This window comes from Crotalus tigris, unplaced genomic scaffold (assembly GCF_016545835.1).
Source record: "Crotalus tigris isolate CLP2741 ecotype Arizona unplaced genomic scaffold, ASM1654583v1 scf7180000024437.13266115, whole genome shotgun sequence".
NCBI classification, from domain to species: Eukaryota; Metazoa; Chordata; class Lepidosauria; order Squamata; family Viperidae; genus Crotalus; species Crotalus tigris.
Window position 1 is genome coordinate 690,533 of NW_024100606.1, and position 18,636 is coordinate 709,168.

The following is an 18,636-nucleotide window of genomic DNA, read 5'->3' on the forward strand; positions in this document are numbered from 1 at the left end:
ATGATACAGCAAAAGAAAAAGAAAAAAGAATCCTGAATATTAAATTGCATGGGTTATACCAGAGGTCCCCAACCTTTTGGGCACCAGGGTCCGGTTCCGTGGAGAAAGGTTTTTCCGCGGACCGGAGAGTGCGTGGTTTTGTGTGCTGCTGCATCCCACGGATGGGGCTTTGCTTGTTTGTGCGGACCGGTTGCTGGCATGCCACGCCTAGTACCAGTCAATGGACCGGGGGTTGGGGACCCTGGGTTATACTGATAAAGAAATGGAATATATGCAACCTGGTAAGCCTTAGCTAAGGACTACAGAATACTAACCCCTCTGCAGTCTAACACAAACTAACTTTCTTAGTCCATGTAAACTCAACCTGTTCATAAGGATTGTTCTAGTGCCCTTCTGAAATGCAGGAGCCTACAAATGCTGTACTTCAGAGGTGTGCATATGATACAGCATAAGTGCTACATGAAGTAGTCTGTATGCATGATGGATCCTAGAGGCAAGATTTTGATCCGTATATGTATAGCTATGAATTTTATATATAAACTTCCTCAAGACATTAGTTTAAAAAAGTCTTCTCCAAAGACTTTTAGGGAGTGGGGCATGGGAAGCTTAATCTATCTTTCAAGAATTCACTTCCTGCTCAGTTAACACAATTATGAATATTTCTTCAGAACAATTTTTCAATTTAGTTCCGTTATCATTGCCTCTATCTAGGACAGTGGTGGCGAACCTATGGCACGGATGCCCAAGACGGCACTCAGAGCCCTCTCTGTGGGCACGCACGTCGTTGCCCCAGTCCTAGGCCTTCAGATGGGTTTTATAAAACCTTTTCGCTTTAGGCCTCCGCCGCCATGTGCAAAAAAAAAAAAAAAAAAAAGGTTCAATCAGTCAATTTCAACTTCTCGCAAAAAAAAGTCCTTGCAAAGTTGGAATTGATTGATTGAACTTTTTAATCCCACCCAGTCTGCCGTTACCACTGCAGCCATGCCCATCCAATTGGCCATACCCGTCCAATTGGCCATACACAAACAATGGGCCACACCCAAACAATGAGCCACACCCACTCAGCACTCGACAATGCATAAGTGGGTTTTGGGTTGCAGTTTGGGCACTCAGTCTCTAAAAGGTTTGCCATCACTGATCTAGGAAATCATAAAGCAAAAGCAATTTAAATATAACCAGCCTTTCCTGCATAGCAAGGATAGAATGATACAGTGAAACCTAATCAGAACAAAAACTACTTTGCTTGACCCTTCAATTATCCAGGTAATATTAACCATGGCATTTGAGGACTAATTAATTTATAGTGACATAAACATTGTTATGATTTACACAAAATATTACAGTAATGCTTCTGGGACACAAAAATATGTCATGATATACAACTAAGTGTTCTCCAGTTGTATTAAAATATGCCCCGATTAACTTTGGGAGTTTTAACCCAATGCATCTAGATGGCATTAGGAGAGAGAAGGCTGATACATCACAGCTATGTAGATTGCTACATAGTTATAAAGAAAGTAATCAGAAGGATCACATGTTGCTCTTTTCTTCTTGATTTACTTTCTTTCTGAGGCTTCTCTTTCTCCATTTGCCTTATCCCTGATGTAGGCTTTGTTTTTTTCTAATTATCTGAGTCTATACTCTGGAAACATTGTGGACCTCTTCTTTCTTACTCTGGTGAGTTGCCCAGTAAATACTGAATCTAATTTATTATTTCTTATCTGCGGGAAAATTAGTATTTGTACTAAGTTACTGAAAAATCATATTGGAAAAACGTTTAACAATAATATAACTTGATCAAAATTAAGAATGCTTATTTGTTACAGTGATGGTTACAGAAATGTTTTATTCCCCTATTAAAGGCAGTAGACTTTAAAGTAATTTTATATTAAGTAAGAGGATACCGTTTCTCTCCTGTGCGGTTTGTCTTTTCCAGGATACTTTTCCAACTTTCCTTCAAATATGTAAGAATCTAACCAAAAACAACCCCCCCCCCCAAAAAAAATATGTGAAAACTAATGTAATAATATTATTTGCATGTATCAAGTAATTTCCTAGAGGAAATTATTGTTACTTATTTTTCTATTGCTTTTGAACTGCAATCCACTGGTGCACATGCTATCATAGGCCACATCTGTCTGCCAATCCAGCTGGTTATTGTAATTTCTTGTTTGTAATTCATGGCCTGAAGTCAGGGGACATGGCAGCGACTCAGCTTCCTGATAGCAAGGTTAATACTGTACAAGGTTTGCCTTCCAAAAGGAAAAAAAACTTAGATAGGACAAATTTAGAAAATGCCGCATTCTGCCTACAATAAACCAAATAATCTTTTATATTGGAAGGAGAAACACTAAAACAAATATTTAAATATGTAACACATAATTTAAAAAAAGGCAAAGGCTATTCTGAATCTTACAATGGTATCCCTAGAAGCCCATTATTTACGAATGGTTAGTTCTTCAAACTAAGAAGAGTCAAACTGAATTCTAGTAACAGAATTGAATGAGAGCAGGAATGACAGCATCTGGTAACATGGAGGCAACAATATTGAGGTCAATGATTAAATGGAGTTCAGAAAAACAAGGAGCCAGTCCGCAGCTGATTCTGGAAGTTCCTGAAACTGGAAGTTCTGATAACGCAGAACTGATCATGCCATTGCTTCTGTTCGGGCAAGCTCTAGTTAAGGGCTTTTAATTATGAAGCATGAATCCAACTACTTAAGCCTGGCTTTTTCTTGCAGAATAGTCTGCAGTGTGCTTACATATACAGGGGTTTCAATTCTAGTGAGCTGGAGGATTTTTTTTTTTCATTTTTTTCTTGACTAAGCAGCATTCTAAATCTTCCCTTCCTTTTTTGGAGATTATTATGGAATGCTGACTGCTTTAGTGGGAGGGAAACGCTGCAGTATTCTGCTGCAGGTTCCACTTGTTATATATATTATATAACAAATATTATAAAGATATACGACATTACTTTGGTATGTTTCACTTAGAAGAACACCCCAATGAATTCCATCAGATTTATATCTTATAGCATTAGAATACATTCTTGCATTCTTTACTTTAACTCTATAAAGCAGAAACAAGGCTCCAATTTCAGAAGGAAATAAGTAATATTTGCCATCCAATCCAAAACTCATCTTTTTACATTTTCAGGAAAGAACAGATACATTGACACGCACCTGTTAACAGTTATGTGGCCACAAAGTCAACACTTACTCCCCAAACAATATCTATTACATTTAGAGATTTATTTCATGTAGATAATAGAAACTCACATGTACAAATATTTGGATCTGATTTTATCTTTTTATGCAAACAGTAAGACTGCTTTGGAATTATTTCTGGTTCTTTTGGAGATGTTTCTTCGCAAGTTTGCTCCTGCTGTGTGCTATTTAATGGCTCCTCTATGGATAACGCAGTCAAGTTATCAGTTGTCTTTAAAACAATAAAGCAGTATTAGATGTCACAAATTTAGCACAACACCTGCTGAAAGTGAAAGACGCAGAAATCTACCTTTTTTCTCATAACCTAAATACTGGCAATCCTGGGACTGTAACATAAACTTGATATTATAATATCCAGCTAATTATGTAGCAATTCCATTTTTTAGGTTTCCCAAATATATAAGAAAGAAAAGGAATAAAGAAGATATTTTGCTCTCAAGAAAATTGCCAGACAAAAGCATTAACCCAATTTTGCCTCCTTAGTGGAAATGAAACTCCAAAGCTTTGAGATTGTGGAGATAAGTCACCTTGTAGGTCAGATGGGCCACATAAAAATTTAATAAAATAAATAAATAAATATAAAATAAACTCAAAAAATTAGAATAAGAAAATAGTAAACAGAAAATGGAAAGGGGACTAGAAGAAAAAAAAGGGGAGAATGAATTGGGGAAAAAGATAAAAAGAAGAAACACTGGAAAAAAAGAGGAGCAAAAATTCCTATAAAGTGGTAAATAGGTTGAAAATCGAAGAATGAGAGTAAGAGAAGGAAAAGAAAGGAAAGAAAAGAATCGCACTGGAAGGAAACTCAGAATTGAAAATAGTTGTAGCTCATGATGCTAATTTGCAAAGAATTTCCTGCTTAGGATTCTGTCTTCTTGCTGACGGTTATAATGCTGCAGCAAATGGATCATTAGTTTGGGCCAGGGGTAGGCAACCTTGGCTCTTTTATGATTCGTGGACTTCAACTCCCAGAATTCCTGAGCCAGCAGGAATTTGCTCTCTTTCAGGATTTTCAGCTGAATTCCAGATAGCCACAGCCAGCATATTTGTAAACAAACACATGCTTGGTAAATGCCAAACTGCTTCCCACAAACAAATTTCAAGGAAACCAGCCCCAGGTAAGAGTTCTAGAAGTCGCTTCAGCTTGCACTCAGAAATAGAGTGCAAGTAAAAACATATACTGCTGCTTTGCAAAAATTGGGTTATTGCTCCAGGGTTTTTCTTTCTTGTTAGGTTTTTGTTGTTGTTTGCATCTTGCAGCAATTACAGAATATTTTCTTTCTATGGTCAAATGATCACAATGAAATCCTTTCTGAAAGAAACAAAGATTCTAAGCCCAATCTTTTGGTGTTATGTTGAAGCAATTATAGCCCATTCAGAAAGCCATTGGAGAGTAAAGTCTGATTTTTTACTGAAAGAAAGAACTGTGTGGCTATTTGATGACAGATTATTGATTAATACAGTCTGAGGGAAGGCAGATTAGTTCCACTGTATGCAATAAACTGTATTTAATTGACCAAAGGTTAAAGCCAGAAGAAATCCTTCAGACTTTTTAACAAAAGAGATGATACATAATTTTACCATGTGGTTCACACCACAAAAGACAGAGTTAACTATTCTATGATTCAGAAAAAAGAAGCAAGGATTTTGCACTTTACAAGGATAATAAAGGAATGGCAAGCAAATTTCAGAAGAGGATACATTTAAAAACGAGCCTTAATTAACTACAGAGATTGACTGCAGGATTCAGGTCACAACTGTTCCCAAATGCAAGTACTTTTACTAGTTACAGTGGCTGAAATTATGGAAAATGGAGAAATGATCTCATATTAAGTCCTGATGCAGCAATTTGTAAATTATAAGATCACTGAGTTGGAAAAAGACTGAATAATTGACAGTAGTCCATTCCTTATATCCATGAAATTGAGAGCAACATCAGAATAAGTATTTTTTTTTATTTCTAGATGTTGCTCAACTAGGACTCTCAACATTTCTTACCATTGATCAGTTAGGGTAGAAATTGTAATGTAGCCACATCCGATGGCCAAGGGCTGTCTAATCCAGGGATGGGAAACCTTGGCTCTTTTATGACTTGTGGACTTCAACATGCTGGCTCAGGAATTCTGGGAGTTGAAGTCCACGAGTCATAAAAGAGCCAAGGTTGCCTACCCCTGGTTTGGGCAAAGCAAGATCATAAGGAAAAGGCATTGATATTGTTCTTATCGTATGCTATTTGAGCATATTATTTGCTTTTTCTAATAAAAGATGTGATAACTGTCCTAGGATCCTGGCAAAATCACTGCTAGAATAATGGCATGTGAAGCTTCAGTGTCTTTTGATGATTTGGGAGCAACCTGTTTTCCACACAGGTATGAACCATCCAGAAGAATAGAAGAGATTCTGCTCATGCTTAACAACAGCTGATATTTAAAAAAAACAAACAAAAACCATAAAGAGCAATCTGAAAGGAGAATGCACACAAATATTCAGCTGCAGCTTATTTGCTTAAAAGAATTGCTCCTGTAATATTTTAACATTAACCCTACAAATTATCATAAAAACCTGCTCTTCCTGCTGCGTAGTTGTCTCAAGTGACTCTTCAATAAAAGATGGAGATGGAGAAACACCAAACAATGGCATTTCCAACATAGCTGGTGCTGCAGGTTTGGGCTCAGGCTTATATTTCATATCTTTGGTCACAATAATTTCATACACTGAGGAAATAAAGCAAATTATCTTATCTGTTGAAACTTCACATTTATTCTCTGTCATTTAAATCAGAAATCTGTGGCTGAAAGGCAAGCTTTACTAGTTTAAACTGAAACTGAATGTTCCTTAACTAAAGTAAATTGTTAACATTTGTTTGATTCCATTCTCTCTTTCTCTATTTGCAATAGTGCTGAATTATCTCCTCTAATGTTATATGTAAAGGCAGGTACTATATAGTATTTCTGCTCCATATCTCTTAAAATAGCAGCTGCTTCAATGTCCAGCTTAGACGTTTGCTTTCCATCTGTGCTATGTAAAAGGAATTGTATGAAATCTATGAATATTGTTCAGCTCCTGATTTGGAATGCAGTATACTAATTTATATAGTTTCAACCATTTATTTAACAAAACTTGGAGCTTCTGGTTAATATGCAGAAATATTTTGCTTTTGCTAGTCCTGTTTAATTTCCAAAGCAAGCAATACTGAAGTCATCCTTTTACAATTAGAAAAAATAACTTTTTTTTAGATCTACTACAATATTTGTTGCGACTCTGAATCAATGAATTGGGAACCACATTTCAATGCTAAGTAGATAAATTGTTGGGCACATCTTTCCACTTGTATAGAGGAGGAGACTATAAAGTGGAAACAAGCTGGAGCAAAAGGAGGAATAGAAAGAAGGACAAATAAATGAGATTAAGAAAACAAAGCACATATAAATTAAGTTGAAATGTACAATTGATTTTTCCTTTTGTGTTGCATCAGGGCATTTCATGAGCAATTGTTTAATCATAAATAATAAATAAATAGTTCCCAATTTTTCTCCATCATTCAGCTTTTAGTGCACACCAATTAAACTAAGTGGAGATATTATTAAGCTAGAAAAAGTATGCTTGTTGGTCTGGGATAGGTTTTCATCAGACAGAAAATGTATGCCTTTCGAACAAACTACACTCATCTCAGAAATGTATTAATTCTCAAAAACATTACTCTTAGCTTTATCTTGTTCTTCTAAGTCATGAGTTCCACCTTGGAGAAGGAAATCAAACATTTTTAAAGATGCCTCTGAGGTACAAGGAGACAAGTATATCATTGAGGGAGCTAGTGGTAACTGTGAGGATCTCTAAGAGATGAGAAAAAAGATATAACCATAATTGTAATATGCTAAAAATGAAATTTATTTTATTGATTATAAATTTTATACAAATAAATTTGGAAATATCTTACACCAGGGCTTTTCAACCAGTGGTACATTGGCACCTGGCAGGTGGTACACGACCATCCTAGAAAAGTGGTAGCGGGGGAGAGGAATGAGCTGAACCAATGGCAGCACTGCACAAGCCTGAGCGAGAGATGGCTGGAACTGCAGGGCTGTCAGGGCTCAGCAGAAGTGCCAGGATCAGCACCAGGCTTCAGATGGAGGTCGGCGCTGATCCTGGTGCTTCTGCTGAGCCCAGAAGAAGTGCTGATCAGCTGGAATGCTGCAGCATCTCCAGGGTCTTGTGATTTACATTCAAATGCTTGGCAACTGATTCATATTTATGACAGTCACAGTGTCTCAGGGTCATATGAAGTGACCCAGACCTGCTGCAACCACCCAGCAGACAGGGGGAATAAAAACTAAACATCCCTACCCCACCCCCGCTGCCAATCCTCAACAGAAATGCTCACAACAATGAAAACCTCGGACAGGAGGAAGAGCGCCACCAGGTGGGCAGGCAGGTGTCTTGCTTGGCTGTGGCTTGGGGGGCACTTTTTCACTGCCACTGTAACTTCAAACAGTCACTAAGTGAACTGTTGTAAGTCGAGGACTATCTGTACTTTATCACTTTTTCCTTTTTGGGGGGGGGTCATCAAGTTTTTTGACACCTTGCTAAGTGACTGATGGTACTCGGATATTGCCATATCCTAAAAGTGGTACAATGGGTGAAAAGGTTGAAAAGCCCTGTCTTACACTATTTGCAGGACCCTTTAAATACTACAGAAACTATGATTTGACTGACTAAATGATACATTAGCAATTGTTATCAGAAAGGTGGGCTATCTTAAGTATTTTCTTTTTCCTTTTCCTGCTATATTCATCACAAAAAAATCATGACAAAGCAGTGTGACCTTTAACTCTCAACTCTATTAAAGTTGTGCTTCACTGATTAACAATGAAATATTTAACAACTCCAATATTATATATTACTTTGTATCCCACCCTTCCTTCTAAACTCCATTTATAGATTTATTTATTTTCAGAACAGCTTTATTGAGGTAAAGAAAAGCCACCTAATGAGACGAATGAGAAAGTAGATATTACTTAGAAGACACCCTCCAAAAAACTCCTTTTTATCTTCAATAAATAATAAGAAATAGCTGTTAAAATACGAAAGAACTTTGTTTCCTTTCCATTATACTCTTAAGAAGTTTATTCAATTAAACCAAACTTCATTGGTTTGACACCATCATTAATTCATCCATTCACGGTTTTATTCATTAAATCACACTAGCCAAATCTTGTAGAGACTGGATAGAAGTACATTTTTCTTTATAATATAGGCCTTTTGTATTCTTACCTTTCCTTTCTTCTCTGGCAAAACCTGCAAATCTGATGTAAAATCTTCAGTGAAGGCATAGCCCTTATAAGGCACCTAACCAAAAGAAAACAAACAAACAAACAAACAAAAACAGTAAATGTATCCATGGCATTATAACTTTTAATACTATAATATATGATATTTATGTTAGAAAGTTTTATACTTAAAATTTACAATGCTGTCTTGTATATTTTACCTCCTTATTAATAAAAGGAGGCTTATGCTAAGGCGAGTAAAGAACTGAAATCTCGGTGAATTAAGTGGTTTGTACTGTAGGAAAAGTGAAATATGATCCTAATGAGAAATCAAAGCTAAGCATCTACTGAATTCTCAATATTTAAAAAAAACACAGAAAACATCATGTAAGAACATGCTTATACACATAATACAGAAAAAATGTTTTTGTTAATACCATATTCTAAACTTACATTTTAAAGAAATCCTACAACTAGAATTTCCCCCTTGGTGTTATTATGCTAAAGTACCGTATATCTAACAGAGGGTGGCAGGCTGTGCATCTAATATTAAATACTGCTTAGTTTACTGGTCTATGTCTTTAATACTCAGTGTGTTTTCAAGTCCTCAGCTGATTAAAGTAATATCAAAAGAGTACCTACCAGATATGAAGCCATCTCAACTGATTTAGGGACATCCATTTTGTATTGATAATCTAAAAGCTGGCTTTCAAAAATATAGGATTCTAGAAAGGAGATCACAATGGTGACACATATATTGTAACACTACATGATAGTCATCAGGGAACTTTTCTCTTTTCAGAATATCATGTATGTCTTGTACTCATTACTGATATTCTTCTACACTTTGCTCAAACGAATAGCAAACACAATTTGTTTTTCTTGAATTCATATCCTGACAAACTTGATGTCATTTTGAGTTCTTGAAGACATACGTTGCATGTAAAAAAGCCTTTAAAAAGTTCAGTTTCTTATATTCAATAGTATGAATCACTTTCCCCTTCCTTTGTTGAATTTAACCAGAAGCATGGGCATGAGCAGGTAACAAAATAGATGCCATGGTATAAACACCACAACTTAGGATGTGCAATGATACTGGGATACAAAAATCTAAAAGTGGGATTTCCATCATAACATCACCATATGAATGTCATCATTTTGATGTAATCTTGGTTTGCTGCAGCTGCTCATGACCAGGAGTTACTATTTCAATTAACTTCACTATTCACAGCTCATATAATAAAGATACGCAAATGTGTCACGAATCTTACTTATGAAAGAAACTATCATTTCTCCTAATAATAATTATTGTGTCCCTTGCTAAGGAAAAAGTGGAATGGCAATATTATATTTTTGATGGGTAGCATTAAGCAGGAATCACTTGGAAACATTCCTTATAAAGAAATAACTAGTTTGTGAGTTTTGGTACCTATAAATTTTGCCAACTGGGATTTTCACAGCAGACAACTTGCATGGATAAACTAGTGTGCACTCAAAAAATGGAAATAATAATGCAGCCAGGTAATTGGGGGTCCTCTGGACTTGCAGGTACTGCTTGAAGAGATCTTGAAGAGACTTCAAAAAGATCATTCATATCCTTGTCTCTTCACAATTGTGATGTGTTCTACATTGGGCTATCCTTGAGGACCATTTCAAAGCAACAGCTGGTTCAAAATGCAGCAGTGTGGACAGTAATGGATGTTTCTCATTACGCCCATGTCTTAACATTGCTTTGCAAACTGCATTGGTTACCAGTTGGCTTCAAGATATAATTCAAGATGCAGGTCAAAATCAATAAAGCCTTTCATGGCATGGGGCCTGGTTATTTGAGGGACTACCTGTCTTCATTTATTTCTTCCCATCCACTACAATCAGGGAGAGTAAGTATGTGCAGGTCCTTCAATTAAATGTCATCTTGCAGACTCTCTGTTGAGGCGTTGCCCTCTGAAATAGCTCCCCCACTTCTCCCAGAAATATGTACAGTTTACATACTTGAGTCACATGGATATGGTTCAAAGTGAGGTGAAGAGGTATCCTTGGAAATAGGCTATATATAATAATTTCCATGTTCAGTAGGTATGCACAAACATTATTCATCTGTTTTTAATTCCCCTTCCATATAATTATTTTTAGTTCATGTTTTTGTAAATTTCCCAACATTTGCTGATACCTTCCCTTTTTGTGCAAATGCTTTGGCTATCTGAGAATCCACATGCACACAATGAATTCTCTATTAACACATAGAACAACTTGACACAAAGAGGCTGCAGCATTACAAGGTCTTAAATTCCATTAAATATAGTAGCGTCTGCATCTGAATTAAAAGAGTTGGGGTAGACTGATATAAAAACTCAGCTAATATCATAATTAAGATTACCTGCTTCTGAAACTTTGGGAGTTTGAATACTAGTTCTCAGAATGTGCAACATTTTACTGTGATATAAGATATAAATATCATTTTTGAAAGCCAGTAAAATATCACCAGAATTATTGAGGAAACAGGCTGTGCTTAAAGTATTATCAAGTGCAATCTCAGCCATTAGGTCTTTGTGAAGATTCCACAGTTTTATCGTAGCATCTGAACTAGAAAATAAAAGAAATAATCATCATACAGAATTTAATTTATTTTTATGCAAATGCTTAAGTTCAAGATCCACATACTGCTAGAATACATAGGAAGCAAATTGTATAGACATTTTTGCTTCAATTTAGCTTGTACAGTAGCCAAATTTCATCCCAAAATTATATTTAAAAAGGGACTAGATCAATACCTTAGATGAACAAAGAAAAATACTTCCTCTTCAAAATAGACAATATCAGATGCATTTTTTATTTTATTAAATAATTTTCAGATAAATTTATTAAGATTACTAATTTTGTTTACATTTCTACATTCAGTTCACATTTTCAGATATAATGCATTAAATGTATATAAACAAAAGGCATTTACAGATAATTTTGATGTGCAATCTTTCTGTCTCAATCATATAGCCCCAAATGAATGAATTTGGTGGTCTGTACAGAGCATTTCAGTTAAAATAAATAGATGAACATTTAAGGTGATAGCATTTTTGTACTTGTTATCCCTTGCCTACTTAAATGAAAAGCACAGAAAATTCTAAAACTGCAAATTTTGTAAAGAAGAATGGAGTTATAGTAAAAGGATATTCCAATACTTGCTAAGAGAAAAAAAAATCAAGTATAGTCCTTTTTAGGAGATTCCTGACTTGTCTTACTGACAAATTTATTATTCAGATAATGGAGAAAACAGAAGAGAATCGGTTATATTTGCTTTGATTCTAATCAATAGGGAAGACATGAGGAAGTTTCTGTTATGAAACATTCTGTTCTGTTATAAGTTGAAAAACCAGGGACACGGGGATAAAAGATTATCATGCAATATAAAAGTCTCGCTTGTAACATAAGCTAAAATTGAAAGTAGACAAATACTGTATGTATCCCAGATTTCAAAACAATGTATTTTAAATCAGTGGTACTTAAATCAGTGGTAAAATCCTTAGCAGAAGTAACTTAACAGAAAAGATTCTCAGCTGGATGGGAATTCCTAAAGTAGGGGATAGTAAAAATACAACTAATTCCATCTAATTCCTATGAGGAGAGAAAAAAAATAAAGATTCAGAAGCAGCATTACTGTACACACAAAACTTATTGAGGGTCTAGAAACAAAACAAAAACAGCTACAAGAAATGGAAAGAGAGTCAGGACACAAAGAAACAACATAAACAGAGGAACAGAGAGAAGGGAAATGGTCTTTCACTGAGGAAACTAAGACTCTGCCTAAATTCCTCAGTGTAACATGAGACAATTCCAGCTTATTTCATTGGAAGAGCTGTGGTAGTGCAATGGTTAGAATGCAGTATTGCAAGCTAACTCTGTTCACTGCCAGGAATTCGATTCTGACTAGCTCAAGGTTGATTAGCCTTCCATCTTTCTTCAAAAAAGAGGAAAAAAATGGATCCAGGAAACTACAGACCTATCAGCCTGACCTCAATACCTGGGAAGATTCTGGAAAAGATAATCAAGCAACGAATCAGCGAACACCTAGAGGCAAACATAGTCATTACCCAAAGCCAACATGGGTTTGTCAAAAACAGATTATGCCAGACAAATCTTACTGCATTCTTTGACCAAGTGACAAAATTAGTGGATCAGAGGAATGCCGTGGATTTAATTTATTTAGACTTCAGAAGGCATTTGATAAAGTAGACCACAACCTACTGTTTGATAAGATAGAAAAATGTGGGCTAGACAACATCACCACCAGGCTGACTGGGTGGTCCCCAATGGAACTGCGTCTACATGGAGGGAAGTGTATAGTGGGGTGCCCCAGGGCTCTGTTCTGGGCCCAATGCTCTTCAACATCTTCATCAATGATTTGGACGAGGGGATAGATGGGGAAATCATCAAATTTGCAGACGACACCAAGCTGGCAGGAATAGCCAACACTCCAGAAGAAGGCTTAGGATACAGGAGGATCTAGACAGACTTGAACACTGGGCGCTATCTAACAAGATGAAATTCAATGGTGAAAAAAGTAAGGTTCTACATTTAGGCAAGAAAAACCAAATGTACAGGTATAGTATAGGGGGTACCTTGCTCAATAGTAGTAACTCTGAGAGGGACCTCGAAGTCCTAGTGGACAATCACTTAAATATGAGCCAGCAGTGTGCTACAGCTGCCAAAAAGGCCAACACAGTGCTAGGCTGCATTAACAGAGGGATAGAATCAAGATCACGTGAAGTATTAATACCACTCTACAATGCCTTGGTAAGGCCAGACTTGGAATACTGCATCCAGTTTTGGTCACCACGATGCAAAAAAGATGTTGAGACTCTAGAAAGAGTACAGAGAAGCGCAACAAAGATAATTAGGGGACTGGAGGCTAAAACATATAAGGAACAGTTGCTGGAATTGGGTATGTCTAGTTTAACGAAGAGAAGGACGAGGGGGAGACATGATAGCAGTGTTCCAATATCTCAGGGGCTGCCACAAAGAAGAGGGAGTCAAGCTATTCTCCAAAGCGCCTGAAGGCAGGACAAGAAGTCATGGGTGGAAACTAACCAAAGAGAGAGGCAACCTAGAACTAAGGAGAAACTTCCTGACAGTTAGAACAATTAACCAGTGGAACAACCTGAAGCGGTGAATGCTCCAACAGTGGAAGTTTTTAAGAAGAGACTGGACTGGGATAGGGTTTCCTGCCTTAGCAGAGGGTTGGAATAGATGACCTCCAAGGTCCCTTCCAACTTTATGTTATTATTATTAATCATCCTCATTATTATTATCATTATTATTTCATTACTTTATGACCTTATTTTGTAGAAGGGCAACACTGATTTATTTACCTACCCACAACTCAGAAAGACAGAAAGATTCTTGCAGGAATCTACTGCTATCACAGGACCCTCATGATAGGTTGCTGGAAGATTTTTTTCTTCTATTTTCTCTTGAAGAAGGAACATGAATATCAGTTCTGAATTATGCTACGTAATTTCAGAGTTCAAATACATCTTTCAATTTTGAATTATTTTAATACTATCTACAGGATTATGTCTTTTTCTCTGCCTCACTGAGTCTATAGATTTGCTAATTGTGGTATGGCTAATACTACAAAATATAGTATGACTAAAATTAACAAAGGGAGTATCCTGCAGGGGAAAAAAAAAACAATTCACACTCTTTAATATACTGTAAGACACAGGGTTTTTTTTCCCAACCACTTCAATTTATCTTATATAGGTCTCAATGGCAATATTTATAATTACAACATTTGCTATCATTAGATTTTTAAATTGCTAGTATGCTGGTCAAGACAACATATTCTTGTTGTGCAAAGACTGATCTGAATGCAGTATCCACTGCATGCAAGGTATCAAACACCTTTTTTTCCCGGTACTTTCCATGTGCCAGTTATGTTCTGCATAGAATAAAGGCTCTATATCTAGTCAGTGGTGGGATTCAGCCAGTTCGCACCGGTTCACCAGAACCAGTAGCTAATTTTTTGTTGACTTCTACAAACCGGCTGAAGCCCTAGCCCATTTTCGTAAGGCCCAGAACTGACCACTGAATGTGTGTGGACGCCAATTCTGGAAGTCCGTTCTGAGCCTTGGAAGCTTGGGGGAGGCCTTCCAGGCCCAGAATGGATCACCGGGAGTGTGCGGATGCTGCTTCCGGAAGTCTGTTCTGAGTCTCGGAAGCCTGTGGGAGGCCTCCCAGACCCAGAACGGTCTACCGGAAGTCATGGATGCCACTTCTGCAAGTCCGTTCTGGCCTCGGAGGCCCAGGCCCAGAATGGACTTCCAGAAGTGGTATCCACACAGAAAACTGGTTATTCAGGTATTTGAATCCCACCACTGTATCTAGTTGTAATGGCTTTTAAATGCTGTACCCAACAGGTGCTAATATTCCATCCTGTCAGGAAAGCATTTTAACCTGCAATGATAGGAATTTAACACTGTCATAACTGTAGTAGCAGTACATTACTCATAAACAGTACATATGCTAATACTGCATTAAATTAAGTGGAAATGGATTTAGCTGCCTTCTTAAACATTTCACTTGTTTCAATTACGATCTGCTGGAAAGTTAAATGAGATAATAAATTACAGCTGCCTATATCTTCCTTGAAAGAATTGATGGTGCATAGTGTAGGGTCGACTAAATAGAAAGATGTCTCAATTAACAGGAAGTAACACTGAACTATCCATCAACCTTTTATTGTACCTCATTTCCATATGCAGTGCAATTAGTGTATCTCTTATAGAGTAAATAACCAGAAATATTTTTTTTTCTTTATGTAATCTAACTTTAGAGAACTTCACACATTGTGTGATGTATTTAAAAAAAAATCAGCTAAAAACAGATAAGTATGGAAGGAATGCTTTCCAGTGGCCAGCACGGTCTCTTCCTTCATTTTGTTTTCTCCACTTTAAGGCAATACACCTGGTTTCTAACTATAAAAGAAAAATGCTGATAAAACCAGTGTGTGTAGGTTGCAGAAGATTAGTTTTGTTACCTAGCAGAGAATTAGAATTTGCAGCAGCCAACCTAGCAACTTTAACAGTGACCAAGGCATTGGAAAATTTGTCTCTACCATATTTGGCCCCAAATATGCACTTAAACACTGCTCAGGAGAGAAGTTCTTTTATATTTTAAATAGGTATTTAATATTTATTGTTAAAGAATGAAATAGTTGAGATACATCATGTCTTTGTAAAGTATTGGGATCTCCCTCTTTGTTTCTAATTGTTTATTCAAAAAGATTTAATAAATAAAAAAGAAAAATAAATATTAATTAAATGGAGTTGTAATTGCAATTGCTGATAGTCTGGCAAAACAATGTTCAACAAGTCATGAAGACTTGAAAGCATCTGAACAACAGAAGTGAAACCATGCAAAGTATTTGGGAAGTGTTACAGAATTCCTAACTAGAATATTTTTGGGTGGAATTAAACAAGTGACGTGAACTTCAGAGTTCATTCAATTCAGAGAAGAGTAACTAGGATGAGCAAAGGCCTGGACGCTAAAATATACGAAGAATGGCTGTGGGACTTGGGTTTGGTTAGTCTAAAGAAAAGAAGAAATAGGGGAGTGTTTCAGTATCTGAGGGGCTGCCACAAGGCAGAAGGGGACAGGTTGTTCACCAGAGCACCAGAGAGAAGGACAAGAAACAATGGTTGGAAACTGATCGAGGAAAGAAGTAACCTGGATCTAAGGAGAAACTTCCTGACAGTGAGGACAATCAACCAGTGGAACAGCTTACCCCCAGAAATTGTGGGCACCCCATCACTGGAGATCTTTAAGAAGAGATTGGACAATCACCTGTCTGAGATGGTGTAGGTTCTCCTGCTTAAGCGGGGGGGGGGGCTGGATTAGAAGACCTCCAAGTCCTATTCTATTCTATTCTATTCTATTCTATTCTATTCTATTCTATTCTATTCTATTCCATTCTATTCTATTCTATTCCATTCCATTCCATTCCATTCCATTCCACTCCACTCCACTCCACTCCACTCTACTCTATTCTAACTGTATTACATAATATGGTATTATTCAGAGAAGAACTCCTGTCAGCTATGAACAAATTACTCAGCCTTCTGTCATCAACCTCATCATCAGCTTAGCCCATCCCATCCTAGTAATATTTAATCCCTTGGAAAAAATAGAGACTTATGATTTATACCAGCAGTTATCAACTAAGGGTCAAACAAAAATTTCTGCTATTATAATGATATGACAACTAGACAAAACTAAATCTAGTAACAAATGAAAACTAGAATAATTAGATCTAGAGGATTTGACTATATAAATTGCATCCATCTATGTACTTAATAGTCATCTTATCTATTTGAAGAGCCTTGTGATTTAAATAACAGTTGCACAATATTCAACTTGCCTTTCCTGGGCATGATGCCCAACTAAATGATAAGTATCTGATTTACAGATAGAACTCATCAAGGAACAGAAACTAGACTGTTACTATGACAACATAAGTGAATTAAATTGTGCATCTGCTGCAAATAGGTGGAGCAATCAGCCCCACCTATTTGCAGTCAAATGGATTTACACAGCATGATGACCATAATATGCTATCATCTGTTCTTACTGAACATATGGGAACTGTTAAGTCATAACTATCTTTTATTTTCTTAATCTGTTTGTTTTGAGCCCAACCATAGAATCAGACATCCAGGGGGGAAACTGTGTTAGCGACCCATGCTAGAAAAATTTCTAATACAGAAATGTATGTTTTAATTCTTCTAATTTATTTGCACATTAAATTGTTAATAATAAATTTCATACCTTTTTCAGGAAATGTCATTTCATTGTTTTCCTCTAAAATATTTAAAATATCCACGATGCCAGATTTCAGGCCAATAAAAAGTGATCTGTCCTGAAATATGCAAATTATTTTAGTTTGCTGAATGAAATGTTGCCCACTGTGTTTATAGTTTAGTCCACAGTAAAAAAAAAATGGGTTCAGAATCAACAATGGCTTTATAATAGTTGTCAAATCATTGCTTTTTCAGCTAATAAATAAAAACGGGTCTGTTTTCAGATAAACAGCTTCTACTCCTAGTTTTTCTCTTTCCTGACACAGAGGAATTAAAATAGCTATGTCATGAAACTGAAGAGTTAAGCATATAAAATTAGTAAAGGTGTTTTCCATATAATTTCCCATATATTTACTGGTATTGTTCCACAATTTCACTATTAACAACATTATTTTATGAAAGGTAAAGGCAGTTCAATATCATTAGTCCAAAATCATAATTAAAAAGTATGTCATATGAGAATGTCTAAAAGACAACTTGGCAAGAATTATACTACTTTAGGAATAATCTCCATATATAGTATAGTGAAAACTGAAAGTCAGCTGGTCATCTCTATTCATACCATTTTTTTCACATTTTTTTTAACTTTATGTGTAATAGAAGTGCTCATCATTCAAGAGTCTTGGGATAATAAATTCAGTACAAATATTTAAAAAATCTCCTCATATGCTTCTACAATTAGAACCCTTTCCTGCTATGTGACTAGCTGCAGAGATAAACAGTAGCCAGATATATCAAGCAACATATAGGATCCATACAATGAGATTAGAGGAATCATAAAGAAACAAATAGTTATAATGAATAAATAAGAATACTTTTTTCAATAGAATGCCATTCAATTCTACACTCACAATATTATACAACTATTCCTATTACTCACAAGCCTTGTGAAAACAGTGGACTCATTCGGCACATAAACCTGAAAGACCAGTTCCAGAGCAGGTAGACTCCTGTAGTGAATCAGTTTGTATTTTGATTTCTGGCACATGATTACCAATTGGTGATGGGCTATATCATGATGCAAATGGATAACCTAAATGTTGAATGTATTTTTTAATAAAAAAAAACAATTTCTAACTGATTAAGTGATTATATAAATTAAAAATAAAAACAAATGTAAAAAGTTATCGGATTAAATGGGTTAATACTTCTATATAGTTTTGGGATAAAATATTAATATTTGAGGAATATTTTTTTAAATGCAAGCTTAATAATATTAAATTCTCACAAAACAAGTTTGAAACTCAGAAATGTAATTGCAATTTTTTTTTATTATTGCTGTTATTAAAAC

At 36.0% G+C, this 18,636-nt stretch overlaps 1 protein-coding gene across 1 annotated transcript in view; it reads right to left on the reverse strand.

The window, feature by feature from the left end:
• The window catches only part of LOC120302725, a 38,291-nt gene extending 29,053 nt beyond the window's left edge, over positions 1–9,238 (reverse strand). The window contains exons 1-6 of the mRNA XM_039331582.1: positions 9,136–9,238; positions 8,498–8,572; positions 6,927–7,059; positions 5,789–5,940; positions 3,278–3,437; positions 1,905–1,972 (exon numbers count right to left, since the gene is read on the reverse strand). Coding sequence (XP_039187516.1) covers positions 1,905–1,972; positions 3,278–3,437; positions 5,789–5,940; positions 6,927–7,059; positions 8,498–8,572; positions 9,136–9,174 — 627 coding nt within the window. The 5' untranslated portion in view covers positions 9,175–9,238. The remainder of the gene's footprint in view (positions 1–1,904; positions 1,973–3,277; positions 3,438–5,788; positions 5,941–6,926; positions 7,060–8,497; positions 8,573–9,135) is intronic.
• Positions 9,239–18,636: the final 9,398 nt, after the last annotated feature.